At 38.2% G+C, this 21,109-nt stretch overlaps 1 protein-coding gene across 4 annotated transcripts; it reads right to left on the bottom strand.

Moving 5' to 3' along the window:
- Positions 1-7,309: 7,309 nt before the first annotated feature.
- LOC143888449 (serine/threonine-protein kinase/endoribonuclease IRE1a-like) lies at positions 7,310-15,055 on the bottom strand. Of its 4 annotated transcripts, none has more exons than XR_013254599.1 (6): positions 14,768-15,054; positions 10,225-10,366; positions 10,066-10,113; positions 9,374-9,519; positions 8,948-9,266; positions 7,310-7,921 (listed from the first exon to the last, which is right to left on the bottom strand). XR_013254599.1 is itself a non-coding variant. In XM_077392889.1 (6 exons), exons 4-6 carry the CDS (start codon positions 9,385-9,387, stop codon positions 8,579-8,581), a joined length of 384 nt encoding a protein of 127 aa, XP_077249004.1. In that variant the 5' UTR covers positions 9,388-9,519; positions 10,066-10,113; positions 10,225-10,366; positions 14,768-15,055; the 3' UTR covers positions 8,324-8,578. The 4 variants fall into 4 exon arrangements, 3 of the variants coding, with proteins under 3 accessions (XP_077249004.1, XP_077249003.1, XP_077249005.1); XM_077392889.1 differs by lacking the exon at positions 7,310-7,921 and adding an exon at positions 8,324-8,629 and having other exon boundaries at positions 14,768-15,055; XM_077392888.1 differs by lacking the exon at positions 7,310-7,921 and adding an exon at positions 8,324-8,610.
- Positions 15,056-21,109: the final 6,054 nt, after the last annotated feature.

Genomic DNA, 21,109 nt, shown 5'->3' with positions numbered 1-21,109 from the left:
GAGTCAACCCCTCATCGTCCGGCCCAAGGCAGGCCTAGAAAAATCAATGGTTTAGCTTTTCTTGGTGGAAGACTAACAATGTTAATGGATCGAATGCTAGGATCATCTGATAAGATGGGGTCAATGAAAATACCCTCATCTGATAAGATCAACGGACTCGATCACACCAATGTGGAACACGAGGGGCTTAGAAAAGTGAGCACCACCACTTTTAAAGTTGAAGCCATGCAGAGTGTTTTACTGCTTTTTTTTTCTATCATTCCTCTCTTTTGCTAATATGATTTTTAAGTAGTAATTTTACATGGATAGAAAGAAGCTTTTTATAAAAATGATAGCAATAAAGTGAAGGCTACTGATGTTCGCACTACCATATTTGATAATTGCACTAATTCATGTTGTCATTTATAATTTAACAAGCCATCAAAGCTTAACAAAAATTCCTAAGGGGAAATGATATCAGCTCAACCATGTTATAATAATTGCAGAAACCCATCTTGTCCTTTTTCTAAATGGCTTGTGAGAGCTTTTTGGGAACTGTAATAACTTTTTTACAACTCTTTAAATACTAAAAGACAAGGTGCGCTAGTGAAAATATCAAAGCATATGCTAGTATCATTTCCTTCTCAAAAAACTCTCAAAAGTGATTTTACAAAAAATGACTACGAATATCTTTGAAGCAAAAAAAAAGCCAAGGGTAGTTCTGTCATGGAAAATAGTAATTCCTATAGGGCACGTTTGGTGAATTTGTTTTCATAATAAATCGGGCATCTTCAATTGTGAAGACCCTGAAAATAAGGAAACAAGATCCGGGAAACGACTGTTTCCATGACGAGAAGTTGAGAAAAATCGGAAACAAAAAAACTCTGCTAAAAACCAGATCAACATTTTCCGATTCTGTAGCAACTTCTCATCACGGAGACAGTCGTGTCCGGGATTTGTTTTCCTGATTTTTAGGGACTTCACACTTGAAGATGCCGATTTATCATGAAAACAAATTCCTCGCAGCCAAATGTGCCCATAAGCTTCAGCGCGGCATAATAGGAAGGGCTGTTAGGAAAATCCTTTACAAGAGTGTGTATTCCTACATTCACAAATTTTACTGAAAATCAGGAAATGACATATTTGACTCTTCTTTTACTTGGGACAGTCACCCATATTTGACTCTTCTCTTACTTGGGACAGTCACCTCTAGTGTAAAACGGTAGTCTAACTCATAAATGCACAAGCGGGGCTGTCACAAGTAAATATAAAGGAGGGAATATATGACTTCCGGAGTTTGGATGCAGGTCTGAGTACAAACAATGTAGAAGTGAAAATGATGTTATACTTTTCTTTCCTTTTGATTTGGGAGGAAACCCAAAAGGCTATAATTTGGAAATTCCTCCTTCCATGCAAGAAAAATAGAGTAAACCGTGCATGGCAACTGAACGTCCCAGGGAAAAGGAAAAGGAAAAGGAAATCATTTTTACTTTGCTTTCCAGGGAAACACAATTTTTATGGCAGCCAAATAGACCCAGAATAATCATCTCGCCTCATTCAGCAATGAACTAGGTCAGTTGGTAGTCCCCTCCCTGATTTCTACAGTCCATTAAGAAGATGAAAGGCGCAGCAGATGAGCATTTGAAAGATCTAGCCGAACTCTCTTCCCAAAATGCGAGGGAAAAAGTTCAATATACGCACGTTTAGGATATATGTGGGGGTTATTGGGGCAATATGGGATTAGGATGAGTTTGGATACGCGGATTTTAGAATCTTGGATTTCCTCAAAATCATGGATGGGAGACGAGAGGAGACCCTCTGCTACGCTTCATTATAGAATCTTGGATTTTAACTCAAAAATCCAAGTTTTAGAAATCTCCCCCCCATCCTGAGATTTCTAAAAGCTGGAACGGTGGGATGATATCCAACTGTTACACCCCCCGCCTACGTATGGGACTGGGTGGGACCCGGCCTCGTATGGGACAGGTTTAAAGGGCCTTCCCTAACAGGTTTCATCAACTTTGGAGCTTTTGGCGTATCGGTAAGGTACTTAACACCTACTCTCTTAGTGACGGAAAGAAGGGCAAGAAATTAGAATACGACGGTTGATCTCCTTCTTCTCTCATATTTCATCTACGATTTTGAGGAAATCCAAGATTCTAAAATCCATATATCCAAACGGCCCCTTACTCTCGTATGGCCTCTATTTGCCAAATTGACTATTAGAGATCCAGAAACGATTGCCTGATAAATCAATTCTCCGTCACACGTGGAAGCCTATAAATGACCAAACAAAAATGCCAAATTGACAATCAGAGACCAATAAAATGACCAGACAAAAGCTTCTGTATTCACCCGCACCCGTTATCACCCGTTGGAAGAAGAAGGCCACATAAGGAGACTGAGAAAGTTCAAATGGTACTTAGAAATTTAGCCAGAATTTCCAATACGTTTTAGCCCATTTCCATAATTCCTTCCCAAGCGGGAAGCCATGAAGAATATAGACTCGGGCAAATTGGGGCATTGGCCAAGAATTACAATTTTCAGAGGAAATTAGTACAACCACGAAAGAGTGGAGTGAACAATGTATAAGATGGTGACTACCATTCAGTTGTAGTGGTTGGAAGCCTTGTCCATTCAAAAACAATTGCATCAACAGCAACCACAACAACATAAAAACCGTGTTCACCCAATTGAAAGTGTCTTTGAGCTCCATTTTAAGGCAACTGCAAAGCACCGACCGATCCCCTCCCTAGAGGATGGAATCCCAATAGATCATGTGCATAGAACCAAGTCCAACACATTTGATGGACAAGTGCATGACCCTCAAGCATGTCCTGCAAAACCAGCGTTTCAAAATGTGGATGAGGTAAAAAACGTGGCCAAAGCAAATCCTAGTTGACTCCGCACAATGTCGGGCGAGTACTTGGTTGAGGTGGGCATAATTCAAGAGAGTCAAAGGAGTTTTGTTCGACCCTATAGTGCAAAATGCGGGCTCGGACAAGAACCCAACCAAGGTAAAAAGGGAGTTGACTTGGGGGAGTCCATGGACCATGATGATGCGGGGGGTTTTGAAACTATGTGTAAAACTTGTTGAAGGAAGGGAAGATAGTCCAATGTAGCAACTCATGCACTACCATGACCTGCTAGAGTCAATGTCATCATCGCAGAAGAAGCAACATTTGATCCCACAAAGTACATTCCTTCCTTGGGTCCATAAGAGAGAATATGGTCAATCGTAAACATGGTGGCATTCAAATGTCATCGTCATAAATACCATTTGAACTGATCGGCACTCGATAAATCTAGGGTAACAACTATTTATACTGCTCACAAAAAAATAGATGCCGTACATCACGCCTTTTGTCTTACATGCTGCATATGAGGAGCCATTTTTTCTACAAGGAGAGTAAGAGGGCAGTCCTATGAGGAGCCATGTTTTCTGCAAGGGGAGTGAGAGGGCAGTCCAGGAACCATTTGTGTTGAGCATTCGAAACAATGATTTGCTTAGGATATATCCCCTCTAAGAAAGCTTGGACATTGTATTGGAGAAACCAAAAGCTGAAGGCGATGGTCAAACAACCAAAGTTTCCGTACGATCCATTAATCATGCATCCATATCTAAAGATGTAAAATGGACAATTTGTAGAGTAAGATTTCCCTTCTTCGGCTTTCTGGATTCATGGATGAATCAAGTCGCAGGAAATATGAATCCTAAGCTTGAGATCTTCACTCACCAGATCCCGAATATTGAACCTTTTGCCTTTGCAAAAAGAAGAAGAAGATGCATGACAATTAGTAAGAAGAAATTGAAGCCTTTGGATTCCTTGTTCAGAATGGATCCTCACATAGCATGGAAGGGATAACTATGATAGCCAAAGAATTTAGCTCTTCAAAATAAAAATCTATGATCATTGATGCAATCGGTCCCCTCACTAATCAGTCATAAGCAACCATCCTCTTACTAACCGGTCCTATGTTACCATCACCGAATCATTTGTATCTGGTAATTCTAAGTAAGACGTAACCTTGTCGCTAGAGTCCATGAAGTCTGTAATTACCCCTCTTTCATCAGTGGATGTTGATTTTGAGTATGTTAGCGTATCTAGTCATGAAATTTCTAATGATAATGAAACCCTTTGGCTGAAGAAGGCGGACCTCCAATTGAGATTCTCAAAATCATCAAGCAAACAAAGAAACGTCGAGCCCAAATTATAATGGAACAAATTCAAATTATAAACACTATCAGTAAATACACTAAAGACAAGAAATAAAAAAGAAAAACATTATCATTTAAGAAACTAAAGACGACCTAAGAAAATCTGAATTGGAACCATGTTATCCTTGGAGGAACATGCAAAAATGATGGACATGTTCCAAGAGTACAGAGACGTCGTTGCATGGTCCAATGAAGATATGTTGGGACTTAGCACAGATATAGTGGTTACTCGCTATGTAACGGCAGTGGCCTAGACTGTGTACTAAATTATGAATTGATTCATTATTGTGCATGAGTTACTGTCATATGAGAGATTTTTCCATTTAACGGAATTGCTATTTTATGTTAATCTATAGCAAGAAGGCCACAACATATTGGATTATCTAGCACTGTTAGTTTAATATATAAGCAGTTATCCTTTGCAGTATCATTATCTATCAGGTTTTGGGATAAAGAGTAATCTAGAATAATTTAAATATTCAATTTCCCAACTTAATTGATTTATCAAAATTCATGCCAAGACTGTATTACTGAACAATGTCTGTGGATATTATTCATCATTTTTCTTTTTAGTGATAGACCACTTACTGAAGCTTTATCTTACAGGCGCAACTCTATTGCCTTACGGGGCACTACTTGAGGAAAGCAAATCTCCCTGTTGTTTGTAGGACTAAGGATACAGAGTTGGCTGTTGCGGATGCAGTTAAGGTTTAAAAGGAGATATGCGATAAATAAAAAAGCAAGCTGTTTTATCTTAATCTTTGTTCTCAAGTGCTATCTCAGCTTACAAATACCAGCAAGCCTACAACATTGGAAACAGATGCCTCTTTTCCCGCGATTGAACCTTCTGAAGGTGCAGAACAAGCGGTCAGAAAAGCATCATTTGATTTTGCGGAAACATGTGAAAATGCAGAAGCCGCACTGAAATTGGCTAGCCTTCTCTCTGATTCTCCACCAAGCAGTCCATTTTGATTGAAAAATGACCTTGATGAGAAAGATGAGGTCAAAGAGGAAGGCCTTGAGAATGTATTTGACATAGATTCTCATCCGGAGCTCGACATATGTGGAGTTTTTGAGTATGATTTGGAAGATGAGGACTATACTGGTCCTTCCGGGATGTCAAGTGCTTTGAGAGCATTCAAGTTACAACCGGACGATGGGGTCTCAACAATGAAGGTGGTAATTTCCACCGTCTATGAAAAAACGTGTAATGCCCTGGACTTGATAGATGGTTTCATAGAACATTTTAATTGTAAAAATGAGGAAGCAATAGATGATCCTGACAGATTGGGGATCCTCCATGCTCGAATGGATATCCCCGCCTCTAAAGACAGAGTCACAGGAAGTTTGATCTTGGAGGTCGAGATGGATAGTCAATGTCCTCCAAAAAAAACCCTTTCATGGTGAAAGAGATGAAGATCCTTCCATTGCATAGTGTGAAGAATTATATGGCCCGGACAAAGAACCTTTGGTGAATATGATTTCTGACAATGTGTCGAAGGAGCCAAACAAAGTTATGGAAAAGCAAGCAACATCTGAAGACATAACTCCTGGAGAGGGTAAAAATTATCGGTCAGATAAAGCAGCTGTGGTGTCTGAGTTTGTGACTGAGTTCTGTGCCGAAAATAACTTCAGATGTCGTTTCTCTGTCGACCACAACTCCTATGGAGGTGAAAATTCGCCAAATCATTCTTTTACAAGTCAGAATGTTTGGAGAAAAGAGGCGAGACCCAATACTAAACAGGAGCCTGGTCTCTGTCTATATGTATCTAAAAAAGGTACAAGGGTGTTGTGTTTTCACTGCATTTGTAACATTTTCCAAATCCTGAAACATCCGGCCATTAACATTTTCTAATCCAAAAGCCTACTGGTTTATGTGGTTTCCCCAAGTCTTATCTTCCTTGCAAATGCAAGTGTAGATGGCATGCTTGTTTAATTCTACTGGGAAACAGAAAAAATATTTCTAAACTGCCATTTTGTCACCAACAGTTGTACCAGATCTCTGAATTACTCTTTTTTTGTTTTCCAACTTGGACCCGTCTTTATCATTTAGTGTCAGTGGATAATGAATGAAAAAACAGTTTAATAAATCCATGAAAGACTTTATCTCAGCAGTGTGCATGTTTGTTCTTTCCTTATGCTCCGTTGGTGGAAACATATTTAGCTATGTGTACTTATCTTCATAAATGGTGTAGTTGCAACATCGAACTAAGTTTCAGAGGTACAGGTACAAGTGTCATGGCAGTATGTTAATAGTTTAGATAATTTGATGCAGTGCCATAAAAACAAGGACCCAGTTGAGATATTTGTATGGCTTCTTGGAAATACCAATTTAGATCGGTATGACCTCATTGGTTTCTATCTGCATTGTGCCTAGAAATATTCTAAATAAACAAGAAGGACCATGAGATTTGTGATTTTTTTTTTCCTCTCATAATCTTGATATGAATAGTTTCAACCATAATTTCCATTCTCTCCTATCAAATTCTTTTTGGCTTGTCTCTTTTTTTCATTAGAGAATGTTAATCCAAATTAACTATTGCAGGCGGAAGCCTACATCAAAGAGCACATCAGGCCACCGTGCAAAAGCAGGGTGATCACAGTTGAACAGTGTCGTTGGGCTGTTGGGAAAACAACCGAGAAGTTATGAAATAGCATTTCAAAGCCAAAAAGTGCGAATTTCCTCATCGAGGAAGGCGAAAAGGTAAAAAAGTTCGCAGAGCAGTATGTTCAGGCTGCCAAGGAGAAAATGTGAGCCATGACCGTTCAAACTTCACAACATCATCTGTACCTTCCCTTTATGAATGTATATAAATTGTATAGTGATATATAACATAAGTTTATATTCTCATTTTGTGTATTTTGGGCATCATATACTAACAAAAATAACTATTATTGCTTTGGGCAGTTTTTCCCTCATCCTTGTGCCTTCAATTAACTGGAACTTGAAAATCGTATAAATGCTGAAACAGGGAACCCCATTGTGCAGAAATCGGGCGTAACTCCATACCCTATAATTGTAGAATCACAATGTAGCATCCACTTTACATAAACAAAGTTAGGATTATCAGTTAATTATTTCAGCATCAATCGGCATAGTCGGCATAGTCGGCAATTGATGCAGATGGTCTTTACTTCCATATCTGGGTAAAATGAAAAGAAAATCATGTTATTAGTTATACTAGTTATACTTTCTGCATATCATGTCGGGTATTTTTGGCAAGGGTTGATGCTATGTTAGTATTCTTAAATAAACTTATAAAGATGTCTTTAGTTATAGGCTTCCTATTTTCATCCCAAAAATTGCTCTTTCATTCTCCCAGAGATAATTGGATAGTACAAGCCCCTTAGAGGGTTTTATAACAGTCTATCACTTCTCTCAAATTGGAGCTTTTGGGTTATTCTCTTTATGTCTTATTTGTTTTTGGTTTCGAGAACCGATTGTGAGAGTCCAAAACTGATCATTAGACTCGAATTTACATTTACTTTTGTTTCCAATAATCAGTTTGGGCTCAATATCAATTCCAAAAATCCAAAACGTGCAGGGCATAAATCAGCCAAATCAACATCAGCGACGTCAGTGTCTAAGATTTGAACCACAAATCACTGGTTAAAAAAATGACAAATGCATAAAGCTGGTTTGATTGGGTTGCTGTGATGGATGATCAGAACCGTCAATCTGAATACGCCACCATTGGGATATACTGTTGGTCGAATCCCACGCTGAAATAAGATCCACATATTAGATAAAGGACCCAAATTTTATGACAAAACTCTTTTGGAAAAGATGGGGGTTTATAGTTAGTTTATTGCTCAGCCTTTATGATGAAAGGCTAATCATGATACCCGGAAGATGGGTTCCAGTAAAATTTTTGCTAGCATAACCTACCTGGGAAGTGAATCTTTACAAAGAAAACTTGTGTGGATTCTCAAAAAGTTTAATATAATTCATGAATGATCGGGATTTGACCATGCATTTTGTGCACCAACCGAAATGACAACCATTAAGAATAATCAATATAACAAGGGTTTTATATTGAATAACACAAGCAAAATAAATAAAATTGTCCTAGGTTGTTTGTTCTTGCAAACAAATGAGATCTTCGTAACTTCTATGCTAAGTAATAAAAGAAACAAACCAATTTATTTAAAGGCTCCAATCTTCCAAACCTCAACAATGTAATCACAACATAGGTGCTGAACTTACTACTTAATCACTCGTGAACCTTATAAGTATGAGACTACACATTGCAAACTCACCCAGAGATCGAAAGTCACTATTGAAAATATTTCTTAAAGCATTGCTCTTTCTTGAAGTCTTGAGATACAATTTTATACACTTTAATTAACAAATCTGGATATCGGCTTGTAATATAATCGTCAAATCCTTTGGGAATTAGCCCAAGAAGTCCCTGATATAGAAACAATAAGCTGTACTCAGCATTCAGTATGGAACATAGTAAGAGAAAATAAATTTGGTAAAAGCGATAAAAGTATCAATACGATAGTCAATTATCACTACAACTTTTTTTATTTGGTAATGGCATCATAATTATGCATAAATCTTTTTAGCATAGTGAGGACATGTATGTTCAATCATGGGAGTGGGTCTGTGTTAACTATCACCATAACTTTATCCATATGAAATAAATTCAAATAAATTAATTAATTTAAATAAGGAACCCAATAGGCACATATTGGAGGAGAAATAAAATAGAAATCATATAATTATTGTGTTTAGAAACAAACCTGGACATGTGGAGGTAGGTCTTCATAATGATGTAACATATTTCTAATAGCTCGCAACAGATCGCAAGTGCAGTTTAAAGAGTACCTTCTATGAGAAGAAATGTCTTGTATAACTGTAAATCCCAAGTTTCTATCCCACCTTTTAATTGCCACAATCCTTTCTATTTTGCTAGAAAGAGGACCCTGCAGCTGTCTCTCTGATTCTACCTTACCCTGCTGCCTCTCTGATTCTACCTTGTCACTCACATCCTGAAGAAACGACATGCGCTTTTCAGAATTCCAAAGTAGAGGATGACGCATAACTGTGATTGCTTTTGGCCTGGGAACAATTTTCATGTGCTTTGTCAGAAGTGTGATCTTATTAACAACAACAATAACAACAACAATAATAAAATACCACTTCGATTACATTGAAGATTTGCTTACCTCAGTTTTGGCATGGGGTTTAGCAAAGAAGAAATAACATCTACAGCTTCTTTGTGTGTGGTTAGCACACACAGAAGGAAGACCAAATGGGTGTTCACCCCCTGAAATGTAGAAGAAAAGAATGCAACCCAGGCTGAATAAATCCACTGTGGACACGAAACAACATGTGTGTCAGCAATAAATTCAAAGTGTCGGCTAAATCATAGATGAAAGCATGATCAAAACATCTTAAAAACGTAGATCTACAAACCCATAGCAAGGGAGGAAGGCAAAGTAGTTTACTCTAAAAAGGGGGCACATTGAGAAGAACAGAAATATCTTCTTTTTATACATTGCCCAGACCCGTAATGGCATTCATAATTAATACCGTGTCGAATAAGAAATAGCTACATAAGATTTTAAATAAAAGCACCATAATTCCCAAAAATTGACAGCAAACTGCTCACAAGATTGGCCATAATTGTTAACAAGACTAAAAATTATTTAGAAAAATGCATATAGTAATAGTTAACAAGACTAGAAATTACTTAGAAAAATGCATATAGTAATAAACAATACAAGCTTAACATATTTGACAGTAATAAACAAAAGAATCTGATTGATTTGTGATATTGTTTAGAGGTTCTAGATTATAATGAAGAAATTCATATACTCCATCCAAACATAAAAGATAAAGTGAAGTACATATATACCTGCTTATTTTTTTTCCTATATCACCGGTTCCATGTGTGTGTGTATAACTGCAAAACACAAATGGGTATTAAAACAGCTATATATAAGTATATAATCAAAAGATAAAGAAAAAGGAGTTTCGACCATTATGAAGAAAAAGGATGATAGCAAAAGCTTACCAATCTACTCCACCCTTGTCTCTAAGAGGAGGTGGTCGGCAATTCAGGCAATGGCAACAACAAAAGATAAATCGTAGGCCGTCGTCTGGTATATAAGCGGAACTCGGCATTGAAAGAAATGACATGGATAGGTCCATCATTACTGTATGAACAATAAGCAATAGCCTTAGCCCCTAATATCTACAAATTGGGTAAAAAATCAAAGAAAACAAACTGGACTACCAAAACATGGATCAATTAAAAAAACTAAAACATAAGTTATATTCTTTAGAAAATAAAAAAAAGGAAGTAAAATTAAAAGAAAAAACGACTATTTCAAGAAGCACTAGCCTCTAACCTCACCAAACTAGATAAAAAATGCCTAGAAAGCTACATCTGAACAATCATAGATCAATTAAAAAATAAAGACAGGAGGAGAAATAGATATTCTTTAGAACATAATAAAACGAAGTAAAAATAAAGGGAAAAAATGGGTATTTCAAGAAGAAATGGCCTTAGCCTCTAATCTCAACAAGCTAGATAAAAAATATAGAAGAAAACAAGCCATCTTATCAGAAAACATTTAAGGCTAGATCTGAAAAATCATAGATCGCCGACCCCAACTAGTTTGGGACAAAGGCTTTGTTGAGTTGAGTTGAAAAACATAGATTGATGAAAAATCAAAAACAAAAGTGATGAATAGGTATGCTTTAGAACACAGTAAATCTTTCAAGAACCATACCCTAAGAAGGCAAATAAGAAAAGAAATCAAACGAAAACACAAAATAAATGCTTCCAAAACGCATATCTGATTACCTATACGGAGTGGAGTTAGGGTTTGTAACGCATAGTTGTATTACTCGGAAGGGAGAGATTTATAAGAGGAAAAACGAGGACGAGTTAGGGTTTGTAGCCTGTTTTATGTGAAATTATAAAAATGCCCCTCAATGAAAAAAAAACTTTCTTTGATTATTTTTTTAGGGGTTTTTGCAAATGAAGTCTTCTATGTCACTTTATTTGCAAAAAAGAGTCTTCAAATTTGACAATTTGCAGATAAAGTCATCCAGTAAACTTTGCAAATCAGCTCATACCATCAATTTGTGACCAAAATACCCAAGACAGATTTTTTTGGACTCATTTTTACAAGGACCAAAATGTCCTTGTACGTGAAAAGACAAAAATAAAATATCTCATAAAAAGACCACTGTGTTGTTGCCGCCAATGGAGCTCACCCGCTCAAATACATGTCTTGCACTCGCCCTTTTACAGAGGAGGGGGGGGGGGGGGGGGGGGGGATATTCGTGGTTTTTTGGCAGATTTGACAAGTCACGCATTAGTCACAGAGTACTTTTTGTGCGCGTTTTAAAAATCATCGTAAGTGGCAAGTTTCCGTAAATGGTGTACTTCGTAGCGGCCATAACTTAAAGTCACGGCATTTAACATAAAACACTCAACCTTAAAAGTTCACCGTAAACAGTGAACTTTTAAATCAACCCTATCTCGACTTTTTCATCCCATCCCAACCCGTAAGAAAGAGCATGGAACCTAATCTCGTATCCCTCTGGTCTAGTTCGTTTCCCTCCCCACCATTACAGGGGGTTTCTCATTTGTTTCCCTCCTTACCATCACAAGAAGGTTCCGGTTTGTTTCCCTCCACACCGCACAAAAAATCTCCCCACCAAACCCACAAGAAAAGGTATTTTCTGTACCCATTCTCCTATTTTTACTCCCTTTCAGAAACCTCCCACAACGAAGACGCCTCACTCACTCTCTCTCTCTCTCTCTCTCTCTCTCTCTCTCAAAACTGGAATGGGTTTATTGTGCTCTGTGTTGTGTTTATACTTTATGCTTTATGTTTTTTAAGTGGTTTAGGGTTTAAATTACAAAGATGACAAGCTGATGGTGGTATTGGATTTAGTCAAATGGTTTAAAGTTTAAATTTTCAGGGTTTAAAAAATGCATGGCTTTATCAATCCAAAGCTACTGATATGAAAGGCTCTGTTCGTTTTCACACCAGTAGCTATAGCTATTAATTTATCAAGGCTCTGTTCGTTTTGAAACTGGGTTTAATTTATGGAGAGTTCTATTAAACTTGTATGAAAGGCCCTTCAAAACATTTCTCATATAGCTCATGCTTAGAGCTTTGGATTGCTAAGGCCTTGTTCTTTTAGATTTTGACAGCGGATTGTGATTCAAAACCGAATTCCTAAGGCCCTGTTTCATCTTAGATTTTGACAACCTGGGCATTAACCTGGTGTGAAGGTACTTGGATCCTAACCACTCAAAGAAGATAGAAATCCTATCCTTTAATGCCTTGATACAAATATAACTTGTAGAATAGAAACAATTGCCTGTATTTCTAATGCACAATATTACTTAGATATTTTAATAGGGCCCATAAATCAATGGCATCATAGAAAAAATTGATTATTAGAACTCTAGGACTTCAAATTCATGTATTTGTTGATGACTAACGTGTGATTTTAATATCTGCGTGACTCTAAAAAGTTTTGACAGCGGATTGTGATTTGAAACCGAATTCCTAAGGCCCTGTTTCATCTGAGATTTTGACAACCTGGGCATTAACCTGGTGTGAAGATCCTTGGATCCTAACCACTCAAAGAAGATAGAAATCCTATCCTTTAATGCCTTGATACAAATATAACTTGTAGAATTGAAATAATTGCCTGTATTTCTAATGCACAATATTACTTAGATATTTTAATAGGGCCCATAAATCCATGGCATCACAGAAAAAATTGATTATTAGAACTCTAGGACTTCAAATTCATGTATTTGTTGATGACTAACGTGTGATTGTAATATCTACGTGACTCTAAAAAGTTCCCCCCTGGAGTACTCAAAATCCCAAGTGTCCGCACATTAGAGTCCAAGTCCCTAGAGAGTCATGGACAATTTGTCAAAGTCCATTAGGGACTTGAAATCAGAAGCGACTAACCCCCACTCAGGGGTTTAACTGTGTAAATGTACGTAGGACTTACTAGGACACTCCGATAGACTGTCTAGTTTGAAATGGATCGTGATCAAGATGTATGAATTATGATCCGAATCCAATCCAACCGATAAGAGATTTGGATGGGGTCCCTCCTCGTCCCATACCTAGGCAGACTCCCACTTAGCACGGTAACATTCCAACATGCTTCCGCATTTCTCGTCAAGAAAACTATTTCTCAACATGATATTGTCATTTTGTCCAAATCTTACTGCCCGTAATCTCTCTCTCTCTCTCTCTCTCTCTCTCTCTAATGTCGTTTTAGGGCTTATTAGGGTTTCTCAGTAGGGATCTATTAGAAAGTTACGCTTTTGTGCATCCTAAGTTTGATCTTATTTACTTGTGTAAAGAAGCTAGTAATGGATCAATGGAGATTTTCCCCCTTCTATATTTGTATTTGATTAGGATGTTTGATCGATCTGTAGCGATAAAATATCATTGTTTTTTTTTTTTTTTGTCTTTCAAAATAGGAACATGATCAGCCTTTGCAACTAGGATGATTGAAACTGGACGCAATCCTTGTTCATGAAGTATTGCTACATCAATTTATTTGTAATTCTGGCAATCTTTGTTTGAATTGGTGTTCAATTTATTTAGTGGTTTGATTTTGTATATTCAGCATCAATAGATTTTTTTTTAACTAGAAAAAACAGATAAAGTAGCTTATGCTAGCAATTTTTGTATGTCCGATTTATGCTTTTCATAAATTTTAGTAACAGTTTTTAATATGTTGAGTCTGGTTATATCCTCATTTTTTTGGCTTTCTTGGCATTTTTCTCACTATCTTATTTGAACCTGAACTAGTTGTAAGGGAAATGGTGCATTATGATCCTCATTATCCGTAATATATTTTTATGTTGTTTTTCCTTTAATATCTCCTTTGATTGTAGGCTTGTACTTCGTGGGACTTTATTAGGTCTTGTTCGGCTCTAGTTGAATCTTTGCATTTCAGTTGAAGAGTTTATCAGGCGGAGCCAATCCCATTTTTTTGCTGTGAATGATTTTACCCATCTTACTTTGTGAAGCTCCTTATCACTGTTGTGCTTCAAATGCTACCTTTCATAACTCCCATCTTTTCTAATGCACTTTGGTTTTATTTCCTGTGTATTACTTTTTTGTTGGTCCTCAACTTTTGTTGTTAATCCTAGAGTTTGCAAGCTATCTATTGAAAATGATAGTAAGTAATATGGTTAAGAAAAACTTTCTTATCTGCAGATTTAAAAAATAAAAATGCAGAGTTCTTACAAAACTCCAAATTTAACAAATAAAAATGCAGATTTTCATGCCTTGTTGAGCATTCCACAAATAAAACTAAGAAGAGAGAAGGGCTGCAGAGAGAGAAGAATGAAACCCTAGGTTGAAACCAACTCCAGAATCGACCATAAAACCCTAGGTTGAAAAAAAGAACTCCCAAAGCATTAAAAATAAATGATTTATGCTACAGGGGGGGATATCCATCAAAATGATATTTGCCCAGAGAATATACAGATTAAATAGAAATTAGGAGAGGGAGAGAAAAGAGAATTGAGAAAAGAGATTCAAAGAGAATACCTTCCAATCTTTGATGAATAGCTTGATAGAGACGAGAAGATTTGCCAAAAGGGTATTAGGATCTAGGGTTTTCGGAGAGGTTGAGGCTTAGGGTTTCGACTTTCTCGAAAGAGGGTGGGAGATCAGAGATGGAGGTTTTTTGCAGAGGGTTAGTGACTTAGTGCAAGGAAGAACGAAGAAACAAGGTTTTTTTCTCGAAGGAGGGAGATGGCGGTGGCGATTTCGATTTCTGTGTGGAGCGGAAGCTGCGCAAGATAAGAGTAATGGGAGAATAGTCGATTTAGGTTTAGGGCTTTAGGTTTTTAGTCTTTAAAATTAAGCCCTCATTTGTTCCTGGCCACCCCTCTCTTTTGTAAAAAAAAATTAAAACATGGCTGGTTTTTGTAATTTTATAGGAGAGTGGACACGAGAATCACGTGTCTTGGTCAATTTTATAAGGCTAATGAAAAATTCGCACCTCTTTTAAAATAATTCGCACCACATTAAACGTAATTTAATGTTGAAAAGCTTTGAAGTCCGCCATATTTCACGTTACAATTGGGTGCGAATCATCCTACAGAGCGTACAAATTTATCATTTCGGGGCGGTGATATTGTAGAGCATGGGACCGATCAGATGAATGGTCTGGATCACTCCAGCATGAGTGGGCCATTTGCTAGCAGATTTTGTCTTATTCATTTTATTCACCTGAGGCTATATTGCCTAGCAAATCCCATTTTTTAACGAGCTTGATGCCAAATGATTCCACCATCCAAAAGAATCGTGAATGGTGCGGTGTTCATATGAGATGGGATTTTGGTGGATATTGTTTTTATCTCGTCCGTTGACTGTTGACTGAGCGATCTACAGGTAATTTGGCATATAACGATTTTCATCTCAACCGTTAATTGGGCGAGTGTGAATTGATGATTTTTAGACTCAATCTGAGTGAAATTCTAATAATCGATTTTTGGGTCCACAAGGGGACGTGAATTTGAGACCGTTGATCTTGTAAGGCATTATGAGTCAACCCCTCATCGGCCGGCCCAAGGCAGGCCTAGAAAAATCAATGGTTTAGCTTTTCTTGGTGGAAGACTAACAATGTTAACGGATCGAATGCTAGGATCATCTGATAAGATGGGGTCAATGAAAATGGGCCGGTGTCAGTTCAACGGACTCTATCACACCAATGTGGAACACGAGGGGCTGAGAAAAGTGAGCACCACCACTTTTAAAGTCGAAGCCATGAGAAAAGTGAGAAAAGTGAGCACCACCACTGCTGTTTTTTTCTATCATTCCTCTTTTTTGCTAATATGATTTTTAAGTAGTAATTTTACATGGATAGAATGAAGCTTTTTATAAAAATGAGGCAATGAAGTGAAGGCTATTGATGTTCGCACTACAAATTTGATAATTGCACTAATTCACGTTGTCATTTATAATTTAACAAGCCATCAAAGCTTAACAAAAATTCCTAAGGGGAAATGATATCAGCACAACCATGTTATAATAATTGCACAAACCCATCTTGCCCTTTTTCTAATTGGCTTGTGAGAGCTTTTTGGGAACTGTAATAACTTTTTTACAACTAACAAGGTGCGCTAGTGAAAATATCAAAGCATGTGCTGATATCATTTCCTTCTCAAAAAACTCTCAAAAGTGATTTTTACAAAAAATGACTTCGAATATCCTTGAAGAAAGGGTTTTTTTTTAAAAAAAAAAAAACAAGGGTAGTTCTGTCATGAAAAAAAGTAATTCCTATAGGGCACGTTTGGGTGCCAGGAATTTGTTTTCATAATAAATCGGGCTTCTTCAATTGTGAAGACCCTGAAAATAAGGAAACAAGATCCTGGAAACGACTGTTTCCATGACGAGAAGTTGAGAAAAATCGGAAACAAAAAAACTCTGCTCAAAACCAGATCAACATTTTCCGATTCTGTAGCAACTTCTCATCACGGAGACAGTCGTGTCCGGGATTTGTTTTCCTGATTTTCAGGGACTTCACACTTGAAGATGCCGATTTATCATGAAAACAAATTCCTCGCAGCCAAATGTGCCCATAAGCTTCAGCGCGGCATAATAGGAAGGGCTGTTAGGAAAATCCTTTACAAGAGTGTGTATTCCTACATTCACAAATTTTACTGAAAATAAGGAAATGACATATTTGACTGTTCTTTTACTTGGGACAGTCACCTCTAGTGCAAAACGGTAGTCTAACTCATAAATGCACAAGAGGGGCTGTCACAAGTAAATATAAAGGAGGGAATATATGACTTCCGGAGTTTGGATGCAGGTCTGAGTACAAACAATGTAGAAGTGAAAATGATGTTATACTTTTCTTTCCTTTTGATTTGGGGGGAAACCCAAAAGGCTATAATTTGGAAATTCCTCCTTCCATGCAAGAAAAATAGAATAAACCGTGCATGGCAACTGAACGTCCCTGGGAAAAGAAAAAGGGAAAGGAAATCATTTTTACTTTGCTTTCCAGGGAAACACAATTTTTATGGCAGCCAAATAGACCCAGAATAATCATCTTGCCTCATTCAGCAATGAACTAGGTCAGTTGGTAGTCCCCTCCCTGATTTCTACAGTCCATTAAGAAGATGAAAGGTGTAGCAGATGAGCATTTGAAAGATCTAGCCGAACTCTCTTCCCAAAATGCGAGGGAAAAAGTTCAATATATGCACGTTTAGGATATATGTGGGGGTTATTGGGGCAATATGGGATTAGGATGAGTTTGGATACGCGGATTTTAGAATCTTGGATTTCCTCAAAATCATGGATGGGAAACGAGAGGAGACCCTCTGCTACGCTTCATTATAGAATCTTGGATTTTAACTCAGAAATCCAAGTTTTAGAAATCTCCCCCCCATCCTGAGATTTCTAAAAGCTGGAACGGTGGGATGATATCCTACTGTTACACCCCGCGCCTACGTATGGGACTGGGTGGGACCCGGCCTCGTATGGTATAGGTTTAAAGGGCCTTCCCTAACACGTTTCATCAGCTTTGGAGCTTTTGGCGTATCGGTAAGGTACTTAACACCTACTCTCTTAGTGACGGAAAGAAGGGCAAGAAATTAGAATACGACGGTTGATCTCCTTCTTCTCTCATATTTCATCTACGATTTTGAGGAAATCCAAGATTCTAAAATCCATGTATCCAAACGGCCTCTTAGTCTCGTATGGCCTCTATTTGCCAAATTGACTATTAGAGATCCAGAAACGATTGCCTGATAAATCAATTCTCCGTCACACGTGGAAGCCTATAAATGACCAAACAAAAATGCCAAATTGACAATCAGAGACCAATAAAATGACCAAACAAAAGCTTCTGTATTCACCCGCGCCCGTTATCACCCGCTGGAAGAGGAAGGCCACATAAGGAGACTGAGAAAGTTCAAATGGTACTTAGAAATTTAGCAAGAATTTCCAATACTTTTTAGCCCATTTCCATAATTCCTTCCCAAGCGGGAAGCCATGAAGAATATAGACTCGGGCAAATTGGGGCATTGGCCAAGAATTCCAATTTTCAGAGGAAAGTAGTACAACCACGAAAGAGTGGAGTGAACAATGTATAAGATGGTGACTACCATTCAGTTGTAGTGGTTGGAAGCCTTGTCTATTCAACCACAATTGCATCAACAGCAACCACAACAACATAAAGACCGTGTTCACCCAATTGAAAGTGTCTTTGAGCTCCATTTTAAGGCAACTGCAAAGCACCGACCGATCCCCTCCCTAGAGGATGCAATCCCAATAGATCATGTGCATAGAACCAAGTCCGACACATTTGATGGACAAGTGCATGACCCTCAAGCATGTCCTGCAAAACCAGCATTTCTAAATGTGGATGAGGTAAAACACGCGACCAAAGCAAATCCTAGTTGACTCCGCACAATGTCGGGCGAGTACTTGGTTGAGGTGGGCATAATTCAAGAGAGTCAAAGGAGTTTTGTTCTACCCTATAGTGCAAAATGCGGGCTCGGACAAGAACACAACCAAGGTAAAAAGGGAGTTGACTTGGGGGAGTCCATGGACCATGATGATGCGGGGGGTTTTGAAACTATGTGTAAAACTTGTTGAAGGAAGGGAAGATAGTCCAATGTAGCAACTCATGCACTACCATGACCTGCTAGAGTCAATGTCATCATCGCAGAAGAAGCAACATTTGATCCCACAAAGTACATTCCTTCCTTGGGTCCATAAGAGAGAATATGGTCAATCGTAAACATGGTGGCATTTCAAATGTCATCGTCATAAATACCATTTGAACTTATCGGCACTCGATAAATCTAGGGTACCAACTATTTATACTGCTCACAAAAAAAGAGATGCCGTACATCAAGCCTTTTGTCTTACATGCTGCATATGAGGAGCCATTTTTTCTACAAGGAGAGTAAGAGGGTAGTCCTATGAGGAGCCATGTTTTCTGCAAGGGGAGTGAGAGGGCAGTCCAGGAACCATTTGTGTTGAGTAGACCTGCAAAAGCGACCCATGCCCGCGGGTCGACCTGACCCACCCGCAAATTTGCGGGCACGGGTCTGAGTTTTAGTGACCCGTCAAAACTAACCCGCAGGTGACCCAACCCGCAAAAACACGGGTCGGGTCAACCCGCGGGCACCCGCATTTTTACCGTATTTTTTGGAGAATGTTACTAGCACTAGTATTTTTGATGAGGGCACTCCTCACTTTATAAAATGTACGGTATGGCCCGCACCATAGGATTATCCAAACCGTCAATTAGATTGGCCATAGCCTAAATAGGTTATGCCCCAAAATTATTTCCATTGGTTGATTCTAACCCTCCGATCTATAGAGGGTTAGGATCAACTCTCTAACATTCAGATTGGAGGGTTAGGATCATCCTATGGAAATGATTTTTGGAGCATAACCTATTTAGGCTATGGCCCATCTAATGGACGGTTTGGATCATCCTATGGTGTGGGCCATACCATACTTTTAATGAAGTGAGAGTGCGCTCATAAGAAAACAGTAGTGTTGATAACATTTCCTTCTTTGTTTTTTTTATAGGAATTTGCTAGCAAACTTCTCCTATGCCACTTCTCCGCATGTGGCCATCATTGTTGCAAAGATGCGCACAGATGGCAAAGATGTCAAAGGTCGCTAGCAAAACAAAAATAAGAAAAAAAAGTAAAATAGCTAAATTTATAGAGTTTCAAATGAAAAATACCTAAAAAGGTTATAAAGTTTTAAAATTACGGAAAAAATACCAATAAAATGAATAAAGTTAAGACAATTATGGGAAAAAAGTGATGCGGTCAAATCATGAGAATTACAATCCCCTGTTTGCGGGTGACCCGCGGGTTGACCCGTCCCACCAGTGGGCCGCGCGGGTCACCTAAATTCTGACCTGCAAAAATGCGGGTCATCTCCTGACCCGACCCGTGTGACCCGCACCCACATCACCCGCGGGTTGACCCGGCCCGACCCATCCGTTTGCCAGGTCTAGTGTTGAGCATTCGAAACAATGATTTGCTTGGGATATATCCCCTCTAAGAAAGCTTGGACATTGTATTGGAGAAACCAAAAGCTGAAGGCGATGGTCAAACAACCAAAGTTTCCGTACGATCCAATAATCATGCAACCATATCTAAAGATGTAAAATGGACAATTTGTAGAGTAAGATTTCCCTTCTTCGGCTTTCTGGATTCATGGATGAATCAAGTCGCAGGAAATATGAATCCTAAGCTTGAGATCTTCAATCACCAGATCCCGAATATTGAACCTTTTGCCTTTGCAAAAAGAAGAAGAAGATGCATGACAATTAGCAAGAAGAAATTGAAGCCTTTGGATTCCTTGTTCGGAATGGATCCTCACATAGCATGGAAGGGATAACTATGATAGCCGAAGAATTTAGCTCTTCTAAATAAAAATCTATGATCATTGATGCAATCGGTCCCCTCACTAATCAGTCATAAGCAACCATCCTCTTACTAACCGGTCCTATGTTACCATCACCGAAGCATTTGTATCTGGTAAGTCTAAGTAAGACGTAACCTTGTCGCTAGAGTCCATGAAGTCTGTAATTACCCCTCTTTCATCTGTGGATGTTGATTTAGAATAATTTAAATATTCAATTTCCCAACTTAATTGATTTATCAAAATTCATGCCAAGACTGTATTACTGAACAATGTCTGTGGATATTATTCATCACTTTTCTTTTTAGTGATAGACCACTTACTGAAGCTTTATCTTACAGGCGCAACTCTATCGCCTTACGGGGCACTACTTGAGGAAAGCAAATCTCCCTGTTGTTTGTATGACTAAGGATACAGAGTTGGCTGTTGCGGATGCAGTTAAGGTTTAAAAGGAGATATGCGATAAGTAAAAAAGCAAGCTGT

The sequence above is a fragment of the Tasmannia lanceolata genome, unplaced genomic scaffold, assembly GCF_043159265.1.
Source record: "Tasmannia lanceolata isolate RefF3 unplaced genomic scaffold, GAP_Taslan_0.1 ptg000012l, whole genome shotgun sequence".
Classification (NCBI taxonomy): domain Eukaryota; kingdom Viridiplantae; phylum Streptophyta; class Magnoliopsida; order Canellales; family Winteraceae; genus Tasmannia; species Tasmannia lanceolata.
Note: the sequence above shows the minus strand (reverse complement) of the source record. Positions and strands in the feature narration are given on the sequence as shown.